Source organism: Sebastes fasciatus, chromosome 4, assembly GCF_043250625.1.
Source record: "Sebastes fasciatus isolate fSebFas1 chromosome 4, fSebFas1.pri, whole genome shotgun sequence".
Lineage (NCBI taxonomy): Eukaryota > Metazoa > Chordata > Actinopteri > Perciformes > Sebastidae > Sebastes > Sebastes fasciatus.
In genome coordinates this window covers 9,368,542-9,391,752 of record NC_133798.1, presented here as the reverse complement: position 1 = coordinate 9,391,752, position 23,211 = coordinate 9,368,542, and the positions used below count along the sequence as shown (strand labels likewise).

The window sequence follows — 23,211 nt, the reverse complement described above, 5'->3', positions numbered from 1 at the left end:
TCTCCACTCTCATTATAGGATAAAGGCACACACCTGCTACAATGTTTTCAAATGATGATGATTGCATTTAACTCCAGTTACAGTCCACACACCACATACAACCACATTACCCTTTTTTAATCCATCATTCTCTTTTAAAACATAATCTTTTTATCCATCACCCTATTAAACACCATCCTTTTAGCCATCATTCTTTTACTTCTATCTATCTACCTATTTATATTTATTTTACTTTATTTTATCTTATTCTTTTTTGCCTTAATTTGATTTGCACCCTGACTGACAGCCAGCCACCCCCACCCCTCTCAAACGCACACACTGTACACAGTCACATGATATTGATCTTTCTTTGTTTGTTTGTTTATTTGTTTGTTTATTTTTATTTTTTTCTTTCTTTCTTTTTTTTCTTTCTTTAATTTATTTTTCTCCCCATTTTGTTTTATCCATATTTCATTTTATTTTATTTAGTTATGAGGCAAAGGGAAAAAAAATATATACATATATATATATATATATATATATGAAAAAGAAAAAAAAAACTCCTCAACTGGCCGGGCCTGTGTGTGTTATGTGGGCCCCACATGGGTTATGCTGGGGGTACCTGGGTACCAACTGGGTATGGGCCCAAAATGGGCATCTTATCTGGGGCCCATGTGGGTCAACTAATGTGGGTTCTTGTTGGGTCACTAATGGGAAATTAGTGTATGGGCTCAGAATGGGCAACGCAAATGGGGCCCAGTTGAGTCAACTAAATAGGTCCCACATGGGCTCCCCCAAGTGGGCTACCAATGTGGTTCCTAGGTGGGTCACTACTGGGAAATTAGAGATTGGGTTTTGGTTTATGTTGCCCAGATTGGGCCCATAAAACAACCAGTGTACTCCTGCATGAAACCCACAAGGGTAACTGGCATGGGGCCAACATGGAAACTGTGGACAAACCCACTTACAACCCATATTTCAGCCCATGTAGTCCCCATGTAGTTCCCACATAGAACTTAAAGCTGGGACTAAGATGGGTCTTGGGTATGTTGCCCAGTTGGGGCCCACATAACACCCATTGTAATCCTGCATGGGATCCATGTGGGCAATTGACATTGGGCCATTATGGAACCCATGGACAATCCCATATAGGGCCCATTTTTCAGCCCATTTACTACCTACATGGGCCCCACATACAGATGTTGGCTGGGTTATTTCAATAGTGCTTATATTTAATAACAGTGTTGCGAGGACATCACGCTGTTTCTGCCTGTGTTTGTGTAATTTTGATAGTCCATACGTCATATTTGATGGTATCTTCCTTCTTTGATGATGAGCTGTTAGAATGTTATTGATATTATAGTGTCAAACTTCACTTTATGGAAAGGTAATTGTAATTATGATGTAGCTATAAACTTATAACTTCCATTTGGGAGATGTAATAAGGCCTATAACGTCCGTGCTCAACTGACATCCCTCAGGTTGCGGTTGCTAGGATACATACAGTTGCTAGGATACATTAGAAGGTTTAATCACAACACAATAATCACAGACTTTATAGCGTTACCACTTCAAAACCTAAAGTTGTATCATTTCAAAAACTTGTGTCCGCTAACGTACGAGAGTTATTTTGAAAGTTATGACCGGAAGGTTGGTGCTGTATTCCCGCTAGCTTGTGTAGCTTTCCAGAGCACACAGTGTGCTACTGCTGCCTGCCAGTGGTGGTCTCTCTGCCCTCTCCAGCCACACTGCTGCTGCTGCTGCTGCTGCAGGGGACTCTGTCGCATATTCCCCTTTAACCTGTCGTCTGTCAGCACCTGGTTGCCTTTGGACAAGGACGGTAAGAAAGCGACTCCAGTTTGGCTTAATTCAAGTAAAGAAATTAAAGTTGTGCGCCTCTGAAATAGCAACCTAAAAACGTGTAACATTAAGCTAGCTGTAGCTCGCATGTGTGCTGAGGTGCTCTGTGGCGATATGTCGAAGTCTTGTGGAGCCATGCTGTGACTTTGACAATAGGAGGCTGTTCCTTTATATTATAAATTACTATACTAGTTATCATTTTGTTATCTGAAGTAGAAACTTTGGTATTACTCGGGTTTGGGGGACTCCATAAGCCAGCAAAGAGGGTTTTATTTTGACAGTTCAAAGCCGGAAAAGTTATTTTAATTTGTCCAACTTGACATTAATCTCACTTTCGCTCCGCATGGTGTCACCATATAACATCTCTGGAGGACGAGGTGAGCTGATAAGAAGCTCAGCACTTCAGTGAGTTTGTAAATGAATGTGAAAAACCCAGAGGAGAAGTATAAACAGTACAGCAGCGTTTAAAAACTCCATTTAACATTTGTTCAGTAAAGGCTCTTATATTCAAGGACTTTGCACGCCCCTCTGTCCAACCACGTGTGTTATGTAAGTTGAATCGTGTTACATGATGTAGGTACATAACGTACCCATTTAAGATATAGACATGTTGTGGGGTTTATTTCCCCTCTGTGTTTTTAAGTTAGCAGCCATGCAGTCCAAAAGGCAACCACAAATTAAACATTTAGTCATCAATTATAGGCTCACCCCTTTGCCAGATGGGCAAGTGACCATGTCCACCTGGCACAATGGCCATTGTGCTATCATGCCTGTGATGACACTGAGTGGGACTTCAATATATTTCATCCACCTAACAGCTGTTTTACAGTTCAACAACAGATGTCATCAGGACTCTTATGTGAATGCCCTCATGTTTTGTTAATGAGTATTTTTGGCCAAATTTGACTGTACTGCTGCAGCGATCATAATTGTCAGATTAACAAGTTAATTTTTCCTCCTGTGGCTCTGATTTTTCCTCAGGTGAGACGTCCAGCTTTGACTGTAAGAACGCATGTGCCTGAGAGTCTGACACAAGTCTGTTCAATGGCCACCTCAGGCCCCACCTCTTCTGCCTCCATCACTGCCGCTGTGCCTGAGGGTTTCCATTATGAAACCAAGTACATTGTGCTCAACTATCTGGGATTGCCGCCCGTTAATAGATCACAGGCACTAACCTCAGCTCAAGGTGAGAAGAAAGACTTTAGATTAGTGGCTACATTTTCTCTTGGTCCTCTTAATGTAGTTTAATGTTATCTGACTGAAGGTATTGCTTAGAGATGTTCCAATACCACTTTTTCTTTCCCAATACCGATACCCGAACTTGCAGTATTTGCCGATACCGAGTACCGATCAGATACCAGCGTGATAAATATAATATCTTTGTCGCTTTTGGACTATCTATATGGAATTTATCTCGTCGTTGGAACGCGGTTTCCAACGTTTGCTGCTGCAGTTCGTCCTTTTTTTCCCCCTTTGCCTTGGTGCATCTTCAAATGTTTTACAAGATTGCTGGTGTTGAATTTGGAAACACTAGTATCACCCCTCGAAACAGAAGCCTTACATGCTGTACATATCACCATTTTACTTGTTGGATTTTACACTGTGACATATTACCAAATGACTGACATTTTCCTTGCTGTGACTACCGTTACACTCTCCATTAGTTCTCCACTGTTTTTGTTTGCTCGTCACGTGACAAACTACCTGCAATCAGTTCTTCGCTGCTCTTAAACAGTAGTCGCCAGTGGCAGCCATGATACATCCAGGGCGACAGCACAGTGGAGGCAATCGATTTGGAACGAAGAAGGAAAATAGATTTCCGGTTAAACAAGTTCAGTTTTTTTATGGGTTGATAAATTATGGTATTGAATCGGTGCATAGACTGGCGTACCCGCCGATACCTAATTTTGAGCAGTATTGGATGCATTTCCGATACTGGTATCGGTATCGGAACAACTCTCTATTGCTTCTGAAATGTAAAGTGCAGTAATTAAATGTCCATAATGTCCTAAAGAGACGCACTGCTCATTACTGAGGTGCAACTACTGTCAAGGGCACCCTGCTTTAGCGCTCTCTACAGTCTCTTCATGTTGTGCAGTGTGTGACACATATTTTAGGGCAAACCTCACACTTGTGCATTCACACCTCACACAAATAGAGTTGTATGCACATGCACACTTGGCAGTAACAAAAACTATTCAGGGTGTGTAGGCAGGTTGCCACCTGTTTTCTAGCTTAATTTAGCCTTCTTTGACATTGGCACAGAAACACATCCAGAGACTGTTGTACCCATTTAAACATGACCCAGTGCTTGTAAACAAATATATGTCATGTTAGGCTCCCTATAAGCCCAGATGCAATCCTTCCAATGTGGTGTCCAGAGTAGCTGAAGACTGGACCGTCTTTACAGAGGCTTTTATAGCAATGTTGAGCCATGACCTCAGGCCAGCAGCATGCCTGTTTTTCATCTTGTTCCCTATGTACCTAGCATACCAAAAGCACACAGAGTGCTTTTTGAACAGTTTTTGACCTATTTGTATTTGTTTTATAAATCTATGTGTGTATATTTGCTGTAAGAGACTTACTTTGTGCTTATTCGTGTGGCCACGGTGTGTTAGTGGTGAAATAAATTGATCACAGGGAGAGAAACAAACCATTCAGAAGGGAAGACAGTTCTGCATGCATTGTAGGCCATGCACGTCATTCCCTCTGTCACAGGAAAAAAAACAAAGCTATCTGGGGAAAAAAAAAAATGCTCAGGCATTTTGGGCACGAAAAAACAGAAGTGAGAGATGGTAAAAAGACAGAGGGGGAGTTCTCTGTATTTCCTGTCCCTTTTTATTGTTGCGTGCATGCTCGGAAATGGGCGGAGAAGGACAGATGAGTGGCTGATCCCTGCTTTCCGCTTGACCCGGTCCAATTTCTGACAGCCTGTCATGTGTAATCACTGTAGGATAACTCACACGCCAATGAACCAAAGCAAAATAGTTGGCCAGTTAGCCGTCTGGCTGAATGCTGAAACAGCACCAAGCCCAGGGAAAACCAACAGTGGTCCTCAGGGCGTTCCTGTATGAGCTGCAGGGACACAGACAGAATAGAAAAGGGAGTGGACCTCTTTCTTCAGATAAAAAAACCCAAAACAAAACAGTATTTGATTAATTGGAAAAATCATATCAGTCAGCTGTTAAATCAGTGAAGAATGATACTTAAAGGTCCTTCATGTTTCTTTTCTATTGGCTGCTAGTCCCCGGTTTAGCTGTGCCAAAGGAGTCCACATGCCATGATAGTGGAAGTAACCGATGTCTTTGGGTTGAGTGTGTGTGAACAGGAAGGGATGTCATCAAATGCTGGATCATCATAAGCTGAATGGCTACATTCCGAATGTGTTTTACGTTAAAGGTCCCATATCCTGCTCCTTTTCAGGTTCATACTTGCATTTCTTGTTTCTACGAGAACATGATTACGTAAGCATGAGCCGTGCATTGGTGCCTCGGATGCATGCGATGAGAGAGCACCATTCTCAGCCTTTTATCGTTTGAGTTCAGCAATATCATGCTGAGGAGGAGTAGGAGTGCTGCAGTAGGAGTAAAGGGTGTTGGTGGTATTAGCTACACCTAAGCCTGCAAACATTTCTCTCTAAAGTTAGTGTTTGTGTTAGTGCTCAACTTTGTTTTTTGGCAGACGATTTCATTGTGCATTGCTTTTCTGGTTTTGTGTCTTATTTGTGAAGTGCTGTATAGTATTTGTGAAGAGTCTGTGTGTGTGCGTGCATGCGAGCAAGAGACCGCTGGTTCATATGTTCTGTTTTTATCTCTTTCAGGAGATGCCCAGCATGCGAGACAGACGAGTACAATGATAAAAGGGCATGAGGAAGAGCTGAGACAACTGGACGATGAAATCGCTGCTTGTAAGTGGATACACACACACACACACATACATACATACATACATACATACACACACACACACACACACACACACACAACCAGTTCCAGTGGTTATCCACTGTTTTTGTTACAAAATAGGAGTAATACTCAGGTCTCAAGTCTTTGATTTAAAGTTAGCCATTATGGAGTCAAGTCTCCATAATATATTGGAGGAAATAGATGTAACATATATATATATATACCACAATTATGATACTTTAAAGTCCAGTATAAAGAAGCAAAGTCCCTCCCCTTTAGCTGTTCTCCATGGGACTTAATTTAAAAAAATAAATAAATGGTAGTCAACGACGAGAGACAAATATTTTTTTGATCCTGTTTGAATTGCGCCATGAATCTCACATATGCAGTTAGTCGTAGTATCATTTAGTTTTGTGTGAAACCGCTCAGTGAACTACATCTCTCGTCAATATACGTCACCAACGCTAGCTAGCTAACTGCTATGTTCCACGCACAAATGAAACGTTATCTTACCTGATGTGTTTTATCCAGCGAGATGTCACTTATACAACTTTTGGGTGTGTAGTCTTTCTAATATCATATTTTCATAGTCTTACACTTCAACAGTTAGTATCTTTTACATTGAAAAACATCATATGTGTGACTCACGGCGCAATTCAAACAGGATAAAAAAAATCTTTGTCTCTCGCCATTGACTACCGTTCATATTTTTTCCGAAATAAGGTCCGATGGTGGTCCACTGGAAGGGGCGGGACTTCGCCTTTCTATAAATAAATGAAAGAAAACACACAATGAAAAACCAGTTGGTCTGCCTGTGCAAAGGAATCCAGAGGTCAATATTTGTCTGTGTAAAACATGAAATGTAGGCAGTGAAAGAGAACTTTGGTTTCTTTACATAGCCACAGTTCTCTGAGCAGCATGAGCGAGCATCACTCCAGACCACCCTCCATGCTCATGCGTGGTAAGGTGGAAGTGAACTCTTTGAATGGTGGATGGTTTGGTGTAAGCCCACTTTATTATGAAAGGAGCCCTTCTCTCCATGACAACCCAACATCCGTGGTTTGTCACAGGAAGTGTGTGAGACACTCATTTATGCAACTCAGAGAACCGTAGTTACATAGATAACCCAGACTTTTGGTGTTATCACCGGTGTATAGTGTGAATGTGCATTACATTTATGAAGTGAACCACCTTATGTTTTCTTTTCTGGCAATAGGAGTAATTCCTAAAAATGAGCTGCACTGCCTGTCTTGAGATTTCATTGTCTCTGGGGATCTGTGTGTTTGCAGCCTCTTCTACAACAGGCTTCGACCGGCACATGTCGCTGGTGTTTAATCCGCCCACCCCGGAAATCTCCATTGAAGACTGCCTCGCTGCGATGGGAGACCGGCTGGCCGCAGAGCTCGACACACACCTGGCAGCAGCCGTATACACACTCCTCGCAGGGTCAGTTTGCACCTCTCTGACTTTCATGATAGATTGTAGCTCTCATGGCAACACTAGTATAAATCAACAGCATCGCTGCTCTGAGACAATCGCTGCTTTTCTTGACTCCCTACAAATGGTTAATCCAAGACTTGTATTTCACATGGACACGGAATTGTGTTGGTCAGTGCAGCTACTACACTATTCAATACTGAGTGCAAGTTTCCTCACTATGCTGCTTTCACACAGTGTGAGATAAATGTGTTTGCCCACAGCGTGAGAGTTACAGTCTCAAAGGAATGTTGATACACTGCTGCATTTTCTTCTTGGTGAACTCTTGAACTTTAACAGTGTGGGGAAAATGGTGTTATCGCATGAAATTGATTGAAAGGTTTCCATTTAACTCTGACAGCCGTAGTTCAATTTGATCCATTCAATCAATTAAAATATTAGTTCCATAGTTAATCACAATTAATCGCAAACTCAAGCCCAACAGGCAACAACAGCTGATTATCGTAAAGTGAGCATGTCTGTAAAGGCGAGACTCGTGGCTAACCATAAAACCCATTTTCATTCACATATCTTGAGGTCAGAGGTCAAGGGACCTCTTTGAAAATGGCCATGCCAGTTTTTCCTCGGCAAAATTTAAAAGTTATTTAGCCTCCTTTGTGACAAGCTTGCATGACATGAACGGGATACCAATGTATTCCTAATAAATTTGCGTTAATGCGTTATTATCACGGTAACTTTGACAGCCATAGATTGAACACAATAAAATGTGCACACAGTTTTCGCTTGAACTTATTGACTTAACACACATTCTGTCTCACACACACATATACCCACATTCACTTCTAAACCAGACAGCTTTGAAAATCCAAGAATCTTTAGGAAAGGTATTGTCAGTGTTCACAATCTCAACCTGACTCTGTTCCCGACTTGCGCCGTGCTGGAAATAAGTACTAGCAACAGTTATTTCTCCTGGATTGAGAATGCACACAGATGATAAAAATGCAACCAAAGGAGACCGCGTTGGAGAACTGTGTTGGTCGATGCAAAAACGCGAAAGACCCTATTTAGAGCCAGTGTTTGGTTTGTCCGTTCTGGAGACATGGCGGCCGGCTCCGTGAAGAGCACCTGCTCCGTATGTTGATATAAACGGCTCATTCTAAGGTAACGATTCTTATTTTCAGGTGATTATACACTAAAGAAAACACACTTAGTAATATTATATTACATTATCGAATAGATCCCCCTAAATGCTGCACAGTGTTCCTTTTAATGAATCTAAGTGAGTTGGAACATAAGCGGGGTTCACCTGAGCAAGGCATCCGTAGCCGCTCCAGTAGAGTTGCTCTGTGGCCAGCAGATAAGACTGTGGTTGTACTGGGCAACGTCCAACTGTGGTTGTACTGGGCAACGTCCAACTGTGTAACTGAGTAGGACGTTGCTGCAAAAAAAACGCTCAGGGAACTACACCAGAGAGTATAAAGCAGCTTTTTGGATGTGCTCCTATATAGATATGCAAAAATGGGGAAGAAAACCAAGGCCCACAAATTTCCAACTATAGTAAAAGGTTTAATTTTAAGCATGGTTGACATCCACTTTACAAGACAAACACATTACAAATATAGCACATAACACAACACAAATATATTCCAGTTGTGTGAATTTGACCCAGGAGGAAGGTTTAGCTTCACGGCACACACGGGGTCAGCTAGAAAACGTTGTACCAACCCAACATAGATCTGACTTCATGAAAGCAGATAACAGAAATCATGGATATACAAATAAAATATGCAACAAATACAAGAGAAGCAATAAGCCCTGGACAACATAAACACATTTTCAATCTGCCCACGTTTAAAGCTGCAGTTAATAGCTTTGATCAAATATGATACAAATTTATTTTTATAAAACGGTCACTGTATCCTGACAGTAGTGCATGAGACAGATAATCTGTGAAAAAAATCATGTTCCTCTGCCTCCTCCTAGTGCTGCTAATGGCATTTGCAAGTTTCCACCGCGCCCGAACAAAAACAACCAATCAGAGCTGAGCAGTTTCTAAAGCAGCTGTCAATCACTGCTTGCAAAACTCGTCAAACTAGGCAGCGCTGATCAAATATGAATCAATATTCTGTAGCAGTAATGCCTATTTCTCGACTCAAATGTTTTCAGAAACATCTCGTAGTGTACTGTTTAGCTGTAAAATGAAAAAGTTTGTGACCCGGCCGCCATGTTGAAAACAGTCAAGCCAAAACCAAGCCCCGCCCACCGACCGGAGCAAACTTTCTCACTCTACGGCAAAACAGCACACTATAAGATGTTTCTGAAACCATTTGAGGAGGGTATAGGCATTATAGTAACAGAATCTTGATTCATATTTGATCAGTGCTGCCTAGTTTGACAGATTGACCGGAGTTCGCGAGTTTCATGAGCAGTGATTGACCGCTGCTGTAGAGACTGCTCGGCTCTGATTGGTTGTTTTCCTTCGGGCACGTTGAAATCTTGCAATTGCCATTAGGAGCACAGGAGGACACAGAGGAACATGAGTTTTTCATAGATTTTCTGTCTGATGCACTACTGTGAGGATGAAGTGATTGTTTTATAAAATAATAACTTTTTATCATATTTGCTCAAAGTTACTGACTGCAGCTTTAAAGTTCAAAACCTCAGATAAGTTAGAATGCAAATCTAGTCTTGGCAACCAAATATTTTTTTTTAGTAGCTCTTGGCAGGTGAACAAAAAGAGTATTGTGGGATAATGGGTATGAGGTGGCTTCTTACAACAATTCCTGGATTCTAGGCACATTTAACTATTTCCTAAACCGTGATATACAGACCTTATATTTAATACCAGTGATGATGTCTGTGTGTGTTTCAGGCCTCTGGATTACCAGAGATTCAGAGACACAACACGGGCTCTCTCAGTACACACACAGGGAGGCTGGAGCAAGGTGAGTCACCCATGAGCTTTATGAAACAAATATTACTGATCAGGACATGCAAAAGGTGCAACATTTAATCTGCTGTTTCATATGCAGTATTTGTTACCTCTGCCATCCTAATGTCTTACCTTTGTGTCCCCACTGCTTATCTTTTTTTCGCCCCTCCCTCTTTTAACTTCTACGTCTACTCCTCTCTTCCAGGTGCTAGTACCTTTGGTGCTGCTCCAGGCTTTACAAAGCGAGGGCCAGTCACTGACAACCCTGTTGCATCTGGGGGTACGCTTCCTGGAGGAGGATGAAGCTGGCTACATCATCCAGCAAGGCGGATGGGTGAGTTTTTAAGCACACAATGGAGGAAAACCATTATATGCTTACCCATATATTTTATACTTAGTCACATGGAAGTCCAAATTAGTTTTTGTAGTGTGCATAGATGAAAAAAGCTTACCCATGCTGAAGTAGATATACAGTACTCCAAATAGCCAGATGAGGGCATCAGTGAGCTACCTGAACAGATGTTTCATTTCCCAGAGTTCTTTTTGTGCTCTACAACAACCACATTACCATACATGTGATTTAAAATGTACATCATACTAAAATAAGTATGCATGACAATAAATCCACAACAGATAATCTAAATAAATAACCTTACAGTATTTAAGTGCAATCACTGCTATTTTGCAGTATAATACCTACACTTAAAACAAAACCAGCAGCCCCTGTCCTGTCCTCCCATCAGTCAGGGGTCAAATGCTTCATGTAATCTACTTTGTGGTCATTTACAACTTAATCATCCATCTGTTGACAACATTTAAAGGACGGATCCATCTGCGTTCTGTTCCGTGTTTTTTTCTTTCAATTGGAAACAACCACTCAGCCGTTGCAAAAAGCAGTAACGTATTTAACCAAAGTAAACTAATCAAAGCGAATCAATAAGGTTATGAATAATGTCAAAGTTGGCTGTGCTAAGTTTGGAAGTAACTGAAAGGGTTGGTTCGGATCTTTTTTAGGTGGGGTTGTATGTATACTCCTGCGTTCTGTGAGGTAAAATTACTGCTTTTGTAAATCGAGTCTTTAAAGAGAGTGATACACCGATTTCAGTTCCCCGTCGGAAAGAGCTGTTTGACGGCGAAGTAAAGCAGCAGAAAAACGTATTTTGGCACCCTAAAAAATATCAATATCCGTTGAAGTGTACACTATATTTAGAATATTTTCACAGCTTTACCTCACCATCAGACAGCCCTTTCTGACGGGGAACTGAAGCCTTTATATCGCGGTTTTCAAAGCTATCAGACCAGACATTCACAAAAACAGTCATTTTACCTTGCAGATTACGGGATTTGCTGGTCTACTGCTATATCGATCGGTTAGTTTGTTTGTGTTATAGTGTGACTTTTGGATCTGAACTAACGTGGCGTCCACACAGCAGTACATTGCTTAGTTTCCGTGCCGGCACTCCTTTCTGCTTCTCCAAACTGGGAGCATGCTGGCTGTCAAGTTAATGTATATAACACTAATGCACTGACTAAAAAGACATACATATATATATATACTGTACATGAAGCAGCGTCATCATGCAGAAACCTACGTCAGGCTTTGTGACGCTAAAACATACATACTTTGACCGAAAATTTAAATGTTCGGATTTGAATACATAAGGATCACCACTGGGAAGCTACGGAATGATATAAACACCTAAAAAAGCAAAAATAATGGACCTGTTCTTTAATCATAGTTTGGACCCAGAATTTGATAGTATTTGTGTTACATACATTGTTGCTTTTTCTTAGGGGGAAAGTAATTATTTGCATATTTGAAGAAGATAATATGCTTATTCGAAAATCCCACAACATGAACTCTGCTCATGTGAACTCTGCTGCTCCTCATTGTGAGAACACCCTGATACAAAGCAGCTCCAGTGTGGTGTTTACTCACGCAAATGAAGGGATAGATATTGGCGAGCGTTTTGTCTTCCAGTGTTGTAATAAGTGGAACACTGTGTCACAGATGGCTCCCTGTGAACAAGGTCATGCAGATGAAGGGTCACGTGACCTGACACGTTAACCACCGCTCCCGCCGCCATTACCTCATTGTCATGATGCTGTGCCCGGTTTCGTGCAATGTAACGTGAACATAACGCGCCAGGCTCCAAACAAAGCGACATTCTTGCGCCACGTTATGTCACAGGGGATGATAGGCTGGGGCAGGATCAGCGATGGAGGGATGGAGAGAAAGGAGGAGAGAGAGCGATTGCATGAAGAGAGTGGCGATAGGAGGGGAGGGAATACGAAGGAGGGAGGGGAGAAAGAGGGTGGGCATGGTGAGCCAGTGAGAGCAAAGTGAAATCTCCATTAGTTTGACAGCTGCCTGCATGCACACTTCTCTTCCTACATCCACTCCATCACCAGGACTGCCTATTGTTTATTGAAGTGACCCGGGGGTTTTCAAGACTTCACATTGAGGTAGGATGTTTTACTTGTGGTGTTGAAGCAACTACAGAGCGAGCTCATTGGTCTGGATGCATCATGTGTGCGTGCGAATGTTTACTCTGAGAAAGAGTGATAAACTCTTGGCAGCCGAATAGGTATCTCTAGCTGTATTTCCAGTTCTTGTCATTGTTGAGTGGTTGCGTGTTAACATAATGTACGGATTGATTTTTGTTTTTTCAATATAGCACACAAGAACATCAAGTACTTTTATATTAGAGGAGAGAAGATGGAAAGCCGAAACATGTTTTCTTTGTCATATTTATCTAATTTATTTATTAATCCGTTCCTGTATTTCTTTGTTAAAATGACACAAATCTTAAATGCACACATTAGTAGCAGTCCATGTCCCCTAACCTTTTCCAGCGAAGTTGTTAGATTTGGGTGCCTCTCATGATGCCTTTGTTAGTTACATCAGAATACAATAAGGATTAATATGACCCTAATGTGGTGTACACTTGATTTGGCAGGAACAAAACCACAGCCCCCAAACAGTGCACAGCCAGGGGCGGGTAGGAGGAGGGCATGATTAGTGGGGGGACAAGAAGGGGGGGGAGATGAGCAAAAGGAAACGGCCCTAATGGCGAAAGAGATTCTGAAATAAAGGAGATACAAACTCTAAACTGTACACCAACCAACTTCTCTGGGTTGTCTCAGTTAGTTTGTTCACAGACTGTCTCCTGTCTGTCTGTCAGTCTGTATGCTTGCGTGCTGTTGTCGGCCTTTCCTCCTGAGGAATCAAGACAATTGTCCTTCAGTGAAAACTGCTGGGCGAGAACTGAATGTGCACAACAGCCATTTCATATTACTGTCTCTGTGAGTGTGATGTAATATGACTCCTGAGGTATAAAAGTGGCGCACTTATAATGGCACCTGACCTCTTAGCAAAGAGAAAGGGATAATGGAGTCAAACATTATTTTTACTGCAGTATATTTGATAGTCAAAGCAGCTTATCTTAATAAGGCAATTAAGCAACTTGTGCAGGCCCTCAGTTTTACATTGATAATAGTGGCTGCTGCTTAGATGTTGCGTTGATGATATTTTATGGACTGGGTGCTGTAAGGGTTCCAGCCTGGGCCTTGTCAGCGCACGTCATGCTCCACCCTGCACAGTGTAACAGTGCTCCCCCATGTTATGTAAGCACCCTCTCGCCAGCTCGAAATATGTGCATCACCGTGCCGCTGCGTCAACATGAGGCCAGACTAGACTAGAGTAGAGTGCCTGACTGTGCAGGCTGAGGAAGCCCCCAAAATAACTCTGATAATCCTCTAAAAACATTGTCGCCAGGGGCTTGACTGGCCCAATGACTTGTAACTTGCAGCAGCACACTGGCTGACTGCCAAGGTTTAAACAGGGCACCCATCCATCCACTCTGTCCTCCTCTGTCTATCCATCAGTCTCACTGCTGTCACAACACTGTTAATGATGACGAGCAAAACCCAGTGTTTACTAATGCAAATTGTGTAGCTGCACATAACAGCTAACAGACTGTTGGCATGGGACGATATGAAAGTTTTATTTTTTTTAATTGTCACGATTATCCTGGCCACAATATTTGCAATTCAAGATGTTATCCTGATAATCATGTAAATATGCTTAAAACTCTTAAAAAATGTCACAGATAGGATACGTATGTTTTTTAGTGAACATCATTCTTAGTAAAAAAACAAACAATTTTAAAGGTGCTATTGATAACATTCAGCAACTAGATGTCAAATTCTCCCTCCCCCGTTCCATTGCATTCACTTTACAAGTCGTTGCCAGGCATTTACTGTCAATCTCTGCCATTTATCCGTTTTTTACACACTATAACTGACGACCCAGATATTCCACGTGATACCAATGTCGTTTTACTATTGGCTCACAAGACTTGTTAGAAGTGGGAACCAAACGTCAGATATCTTCCACAGAGATAAAAAAAAAAAAAAAAACATGAACTTTGAACCTGCCAAAAATGTTTAAATGATTAATTCACAATCATAATAATTTGTTTGAGGAAACGCCATACTTTTATTCAGCACCTTTCTAAGGGCTCTGTGGATGTATTATTTTATTTATTTATTTATTTTTAAATATTCGTCTATGTAAAAATGTTATCAATAAGACCTTTAAATAAGGTAATCATAAATCATAAGGTCCCCTTGCATAAATATAGGATAAAAATTTTTGGCAACATTGTGTGTTCTTTCTTGCATGATAATTCCTGTATTTTTTTAAATCACGTTAAATATTTAATTTTCTACTTTGATAATGAGCTAGACAGCTTTTTCTAGTTATTCGTGAGGAAATTCCCGATTATCCTGATAATGGAAATTCACAACTATCAACTTATTGTGAGTTTTTTATCGCAATTCGCGATAAAATCCTATATTGCCCCATAGTTGCATCAGTTTTTAAAAAAGGAGATGCCAGGCTCCATAAACTCATTCAGTCCTCAAGTTGTCTGTAGGAAACCTAAGGTGAAATAGTGTGTCTAAATATAATGATAGAATATAAATAAATGGCAAAAAATGTATTTGCTTTTCCATTATTGAGTCAAAAGCCGGAGGAAGAGAATGTATTAAACAGTGTGTATCTCTTATTTATAGATGAAATAGTGACATTGGTTGTCAGTATTCTTCTGGGTTACATGCGGGCACTCACAGGTGTAAGTGTACTGTAGCTATTGTAGTTACCGCAAGTATTTAAAACATGGTGAAAAAAGTGATCTGTGTTAGTGGGGATGAAAATTCTTCCTTTGCATGTATCTTAACGTGAAAGAACACTGGCCACAGCCTGCGAAGCCATCCTGGGTGATAATAAATAACCAACTGTGAATTAAAGGTACAATTACATTCTGATGAGCAGTCTAGCAGTCCCTCTCAGTCAGCTGCTGCTGTGTGACCTCTTGCAGCGCTTGTCCTTTAGGAACAGTGATGACATAATCCTCATAAATGTTAAGAGTACATATGAGCCAGTGTCACTGGTTTACATAATCATTCGAAAATCTGTAAAAACCCGTTTGCAGTTTTGTATTTCTGTGGGTTTGACATGTTGATGTGGAAAGTGTGCCCCTTTATAACATCCCAGATCTAATGTTTGGATTTGTAAGTGGATGCAGCATGTTGACAGTATGTGGCAATGTAGCAAGTACTTGTCACAAAAAATGTGGCAGCTGTTGTCTTCTCACAAAATGTTAGTTTGTTTAGAGATATCTTTTGGGCAGCTGCTACGTTACTCGGCGTGCTGATGTCAGATCAGGATAATGTTGCAATGAAGCACTATGACAAGGTAAAGCAAGGGCAGGTAGAGCGTGCACCTTAGACTCTGCAGCAGGAATGTGAACTTGTTTTATACAGTTTGTGTTTGCCTTGGGGTGAGGGTGGAGAGCTGTGGGACATACCTCTCGACAGAACAACGCTTAAATGGTAAGTGTGTTTCCCAGCATCAGCAGTGCTGGAGGACAACATTAAATGAAGAACAAATATAGAGCAAATTCAGGTGTGTGTTTTTTCCATTATTTATTTATGCTTTTGTTAAAAGTATTGACGCAGATTTAAAAGTTGTTTCCACTTAATATTTGTTTATTCATACATGTTTGTTCATGAATCCTTCTACGTTAAGTTGTATTATTGTTCATCACTATGAATCTAGCTTTGGACTTCACCTGGTTAAATAGCTAAAAGTTGTGTCAGAAATGGTTTATAGGTGGTGCTTGTGCTCTACGGGTTGATATTCTTTATTGACATAATTTTTTGCTGTGGCACTCAGTTTAACCTCCTTTTGAGGTTTACTGTCAGTTTAAATTTTTAGATCAGTGAGGATTTTGTAGCAGCAGAAACTTGTAAACTGTAAATGCAGGGGAAGGGTTGATAGTTATTGTTCCTGACTACCATCATCGGCAATGTTTTGCTGTGGATTTTATATCACATGGCAAACCCCGTCCCGTTCAGCCCAGCTGATGGCGAGCCTGTAACCTGAGGGCGAGGCATGCAAATCGGCTTACGGAGAAAGCGAATGTTGGATAACGACGGAGCGCTGTTAGATTTAATCTCTTTCCTGCCTCCCTGGATGCAGCTGCTGTTGCATCCACTAAGTGTCCTTGTAAGGAAAAATAACCTTCACAGCTTGACCATGTCATTTAAAAAAATCACATTTACATGGGTCAATGATAGTTTACATACTGTATGCTTCCAGATAGATGCAATTCAGATGCAAATTGGCGGTCAGGGACACTCTGTGAAGAACATAATAACATATTATCATGTTTTCAAATGAGACAGTGTTGCCTTGGGAGCTGATCTCTGCTGTCAGAACCTTTCTGTCTGCTGCACACACACACACACACACACACACACACACACACACACACACACACACACACAAACACCTCGGTGCCCACTGTCTGTTTGAATCTCGTCCGGTCAGGTCACACCTCTGTGGCATGCATAGAAACACGACAGAGCAGCCTGCTCATGACCGATCCAAAATGTAACAAGCTCGGTTTATCTGTAAACCCAGTTCAGTTGTATCATACACCCAGCCTATGTTCGGCATTTTTTTTCTGTGTCATCTGCTAGATGCGCCTGCTCAGACAGATGTGACTATTTCAGCTATGCTACCAATATGGCTCTGTGGCTTGCATGTTGCTCTGTTGGTCGGTCCGTCCATCACTTTTGTCCAGACTGAAATATCTATTTTAGTATCGATGGATTGCTATGAAATTTTATACAGACACTTGTGATCCCCAGAGGATGATTGCTGTGAAATTTTGTACCATATTTATGTGGATGAACTGTATTTTCTTGTTTTTCATCTAGTACCATCATCAGATCAACGATTTAATGTGCCCAATACTTGGGATTTTTGACCAAATACCTTAACTAATGACAAGGGATATACCGATACTGGATCGGTTATCGGGCCAGTACTGACTCGAATAGCTGGATCGGATATCTGTGACAATGAGGCCGATCTATGAAATTCAATTTTATGTTTATATACTATATACATTATATACTGGAATTTTGTTGCTACATTAAAAAGGTTTACAATTGAATTGTAACTCCTGTTAATTTTGAAGATTTTTTACTAATTTTCTGGTGTACAATTTACTATTTTAATAATAAGTTACAATTCACTAAATTTGTATCTTATGTATTTTCTTTTACAAAGTTGGGAAAGCAACGTTTAAATCAAGCCTGATGTTGCTTTACACATTGAAGAATTATCCACTTCCACACAGTGAGGCATACAGCTTATTAATTAAACACCGGTATCGGATCGGTACTCCGTATCGGCCGATACCCACAAAAGCCCGGGTATCGCTATCGGTATCGGGACAGAAAAAGTTGGATCGGTGCATCCCTACTAGTGACATCCCCATCAGCCTCAGCCGTACTTTGTGCTTCGTGCTAATTAGCAAATGTTAGCATGCTAAAACGCTAAATATTATACCTGCTAAACATCAGCATGTTGACAATGTCATTTTGAGCATGTCAGCATGGTTAAGTTAGCATTTAGCTCAAAGCACTGCTGGGCCTAGGTACAGGCTCACAAAGCTGCTAGCATGGCTCTTAGTCTTGTTGGTATAGCAGCATTAAGTAGGATCCACTACTGAAGAGAAAAGGTTGGGTCAGCATTTTTGTGTTCTCCGCAGTGAGTCATATCGCCGTTGTTCTGACATAAGATAGCCCTTTTGTGATTTTTAAGAGGAGAGATGTTAAAGTCTAAACCTGGACTCACAGGGCTGTTGTGTGGGCAGTGTTACATTTTGCTGCTGGACAATGTGAGAGGATAAAAATCAAGTGTAGCAAACTACCTCTTATTAACCTCTTTGTTCACCCATCTCAACAGACAGTGAGCATGTCAGTATGTGTCTCGTTCCTTTGTGCTCATGGTGAACACTCACTGGCCTATTTCTGAGCCACATACTGTAAATTCAGCATCACATCACTACACACTCAGCAAAATGGAAAGATATGGCTGGTATGGTCACTCTCTCATACTAAAATGTTTTTTTTGTTCCTTGCAGTTATGTGAAATGCTGACATGAAAAACTAGCTTTGGCAAAAACGTTTGACATTTTTAATCTTTTGAGGTCAAATGTGTATTTAGTTCAGCAAGCTGACCTCTGAGTCGGTCACTCATACCCACATGATCATATGATATGTGTGTTACATAATAGGAGAGCTTTACAGATGGCTCCAGATCTATTGTTGATTAAAAGCTGCTTACCACTAGGTGGCATGCAAGGCTAACTTAAGGTGTAAAGCAGTGTTGGGTGAAAAATAGTAATCATCAACCTTTACTCACCTAGTTTACAATATATCAGGGCTGTCAATCGATTAAAATATTTAATTGCGATTAATCGGAAATTAATCACACATTATTTTATCTGTTCAAAATGTACCTTAAAGGGAGATTTGTCAAGTATTTAATACTCTTATCAACATGGGAGTGGGCAAATATGCTTACTTTATGCAAATGTATGTATTTATTATTGGAAATCAGTTAAGAAAACAATGACAAATATTGTCCAGAAACCCTCACAGGTACTGCATTTAGCATAAAAAATATGCTCAAATCATAACATGGCAAACTGCAGCCCAACAGGCAACAACAGCTGTCAGTGTGTCAGTGTGCTGACTTGACTATGACTTGCCCCAAACTGCATGTGATTATCATAAAGTGGGCATGTCTGTAAAGGGGAGACTCGTGGGTACCCAGAGAACCCATTTTCATTCACATATCTTGAGGTCAGAGGTCAAGGGATCCCGTTGAAAATGGCCATGCCAGTTTTCCCTGCCAAAATTTAGCACAAGTTTGGAGCGTTATTTAGCCTCCGTCACGACAAGATAGTATGACATGGTTATTCATACCAGTATCTTCACTCTAGGCGTTAAAACAAATTTGCTTTAACGTGTTAACTTTGACAGCCCTAAAAATAATAACTAACGTTTCCATCTATTACCCCAAATTCTTCAATATCGCCTCAGCCTTCTTTACTCACCTAGTTTACAGTATACAGAATGTTGATACCATCTCTGTCTCTGTCTGTCTACCACAGGGTGAGATATTCATCCTCGAGTCAGAGGAGGAGCGAGGTGTGACCATTGCTGAAGACAGCAACGACATTTACATCCTGTCAGGGGACCAGCATCCTGACCAGCTCAGTCCCCCCTCCTCGCTGCTCTGCACTGGAGACAACAGCAGTGAGCAGAGCTCCTGGCAGACAGAAAGCTTTCCTGTGTCTCTGGCCGGCCACGAGTCTTGGGCACAGGTTGCTGCTATGGACCCCGAAGACATCAAGAGCCTGGACAGCAACGAGGGCGTAGCTCTGGCCGAGGAGCGCAGCGAAAACAACTCCTCAAACTCTGACATTGTCCACGTCGAGCGCGAAGACGCCGAGCTGCTCGAGGAAGGCGGCGAAATCGGAGCAATAGACGAAAGCATGATGAGCGTTTTGGGCACGGAGAGTGACCTGGCCGCGCTCAGAGAAGAATATAGGGAGCAGACTCCACCTGTTCCAGTGTCAGCTGACGCCGACTCCACGGCCCCGGCCTCCCTGCTTTCATTAGAAGACCCAGTTGTAATAGAGACGCCTGCAAGCTTGTCGGCAGAGCCTCCCCTCGTCTTAGAACCAGAGCTGCCTCCCCTGGTCCCTGAAGCTGCTGCTGAACCAGAACCTGCAGCTCCTTTATCTGTTCCTGCAGTAGAACCGGAGCCTGAGCCAGAACCAGCTGCTGCCACCGCCCCAGTGCCTGCTGAGGTGGCAACCCCATCTCAAGCCAAGGAAACCCCAGCAGAGCCTGAAGCCACCTCAGAACCAGAACAGGAGCCAGAGCCCATCGCAATGCCTCCCCAGTCGGAGGAGCCAGAACCAGAGACTGTGGCAGAGCCGGCTGCAGTGGCCCCTATAGAATCCCCAGCTGAGGAGCCTCCAGTGCAGCTGGAGCCAGAATCAGATCTCCCAGTGCTGCTTTATGGAGGCGCTGCACTGGTGGTCCTCGCTGCTGTAATGGCATACGGTGTCATAAGCTACAGGAGGAAGTAAAGAAATCTTTCCCAGGGGAGGAGAATGCAAATTACAATGTTAAGGTAGATATAAATGTATTAGTACACACATGGTGGGACTGTTCTCACGAAGTGTGTTGCATTTATTAAATGAGGCTGCATTTTGTTTTGTTTTTATCTATCCTTTTTGAAGGTTTAAAATCTGTGAAAATGCCCCCCAGCAAACCAAAATCTCATCCACGACCTTACTGCTGGGAGTATCTGGCTGCTGCACTGCACCAGGTCAGAAAGGGGGAAAACGATGCACTCCACTGTTCTCCTTATGTTCCATGTCTTTCTTCTCTCTTAATTCTTTTGGGTTAACTTGTAATTTTGTGGTGAAATTCCTAAGACTCCTGCCCTTCATCTCTTACAATGGAAAGTTTGTGGATTCTTCTGCTAGTTTTGGTTTCTGTTTTGTACCATTTGAGTCAGAGTAACTTCATGGGAAATTCACTGCCCACTGCGCTAAAGTAAACCTCAAAGCCCATGCTTAGTGTTGTTGCGAGACACAAGGTTTTCTAGCTTCCTCTTTTTCTATGCAGCAAAGTGTGCATTTATTTATATTTCACCACACTAACACTAACTGTGATGAGGTATTCCAATTCTTTTCCGATTAACAAACCAAATGTACGATATGGAAAAGAAACCAGTATTATGATTTTACGTGTCAGTTTGAAACTGCTTATGACACAGAACAGGCATACTAGGTTAGATTTATGTTCCATCTTTCCATATTGCACAAAGGATTTGTATTATTTACATGCAGCATATTTTAGTTTTTCTTGTATGAAACATTAAATATTTTGCCTAAGCATGGATGGAAGTATTTAAATGTGTCCTGAAGTAGAGTACTGCTGCTGCATTTGTAGGAATGATACATCAAGCAAGTCATTCTTTTGCCATCATCCGTATGCAAGTCTGAATAAATACAGCAAGTAACAAGGTATTAATTCTGTGGCAATGGGATTTTCCCACTGTATCCATACAGTATAAAGTGTCATACAGTACTGTTAAAGAGGACCTATTATGCTTTTGTGCTTTTTCCCTTTCCTTTAGTGTGTTTTATAGTTTTTTGTGCATGTAAAAGGTCAGCAAAGTTACGCAGCCCAAAGTCCAAACCAAAGGGAGTTACTCTCCCCCACAGAAACACTGCTCCTGAACTGCCTGAAACACCTTGATTAGAGTCCCGCCTTTTTTCCGTAATTTGGTGATGTCACCATGCAACACACTTTGCCTAGCGGCTAGTTTGGCACGCCCTCAAACAAAGCTAGTTCGAGCACAGTTCGAAGAGTTTGGTTCGGTTGACAAATCACAACAGAGTGGGCCAGCTGACCAATCAGAGCAGACTGGGCTTTCCGAAAGGTGGAGGGTGAAAAGAGGTGCTGCAGCACAGCCGGTATGTTTTTTTAAACATTAAAGCATGTAAACATGTTCTAGTAGAAACCCCAAATACTAGTATGCACCTGAAAATAAGCATAATAGGTCCTCTTTAAAGATACCCGAGTCCTTGTGTAAACTGCACTACATTGTGTTTGCATTAGTTAAACAGGAACATGTCAGCCACTGCTTATGTTTACCAAGCCAAAGTGAGCAATATTACTCCAGATAAGGAGAGTAGCAGGAACAGCAGTACATAAACTCGGTAATTCCTTTAATGTAAATGGATTTCCTGATTGAATTTACTGGATAGGCTACTCCACCATTTTTTTCTGCATTTTTTTCCCAGCTTTACTTTTTTTCTGCCTGGTGTCTTTAGTCGTCATATTTTTGCTGTACCTTTCACTATTACTGCTCCATTGCTTATAATCTACCTGATTCTTGCCACAACTTTCCAATGACAATTGCATCTGTCCAGTTAGGATTTCAACAATCAATACTCCACACCCTCCTTGAGTAGAAAGGCAAAAATGTGTTCTTCAGCGACAATCAAAACGGCATCGACGTGTTTCACATATGCATAGAGAATGCTATTATAAAGATTTGGTTTCAAAGTAACATTCAACCTCTTGTGTTGCTAAGGGAATCTCTGCAGTTACTAGTGAGCAAATATTCCTTACAGGTCTAAAATGGAAACTGAACTGTTATAGTGGAATGTCCCTTGGCCTCCCCCACATTAAGTTTAGACCATATTGTTCGCCTGCCCTTTGATGTCATTGAGTCGTTGGTCGTCCTCGGTAATACATGATTAAAAGGTGACAAACTAAGTTTTGTCCTCACTGCTGCCTCACCACTCAAATATTTTCTCTTTGAGAATTTGGGGATATTGTGGTGAGTTTTATCACGATGAGAAATTCATGAATGGGTGTTGAACAGATATTCTTCTTTGACACAGAAAGGATGTTTCCATGTTTGTCAGTCAGTGTTACACATAGTAATACTCATGGACTCTGCCTGCTTTCGAAGGGAAACTGTTAGAAAGTACAGCAAAGGATGGATGGCTTCAAAAGGTTCCAAACATGACACTTTGTACCTTGAGTTTCCTACAATACACTGTTTGAGATGATAATAAAAAAAAATATTTGAGAACCTTTTCTGTCGTGGTTTGTTCAAATGCTTAAGTATGTCAATTA

The 23,211-nt window shown here is 41.4% G+C and overlaps 1 protein-coding gene across 3 annotated transcripts; it reads left to right on the top strand.

Moving 5' to 3' along the window:
- The first annotated feature begins 1,505 nt into the window (after positions 1–1,505).
- bcl2l13 (BCL2 like 13) lies at positions 1,506–23,164 on the top strand. 3 transcript variants are annotated; one of them, XM_074631861.1, is made up of 8 exons: positions 1,506–1,819; positions 2,821–3,025; positions 5,660–5,746; positions 7,034–7,190; positions 10,054–10,126; positions 10,319–10,447; positions 19,653–20,683; positions 20,793–23,164. In XM_074631861.1, exons 2-7 carry the CDS (start codon positions 2,884–2,886, stop codon positions 20,637–20,639), a joined length of 1,575 nt encoding a protein of 524 aa, XP_074487962.1. In that variant the 5' UTR covers positions 1,506–1,819; positions 2,821–2,883; the 3' UTR covers positions 20,640–20,683; positions 20,793–23,164. The 3 variants fall into 3 exon arrangements, with proteins under 3 accessions (XP_074487962.1, XP_074487964.1, XP_074487963.1); XM_074631863.1 differs by lacking the exon at positions 1,506–1,819 and adding an exon at positions 2,116–2,244; XM_074631862.1 differs by lacking the exon at positions 1,506–1,819 and adding an exon at positions 2,267–2,388.
- Positions 23,165–23,211: the final 47 nt, after the last annotated feature.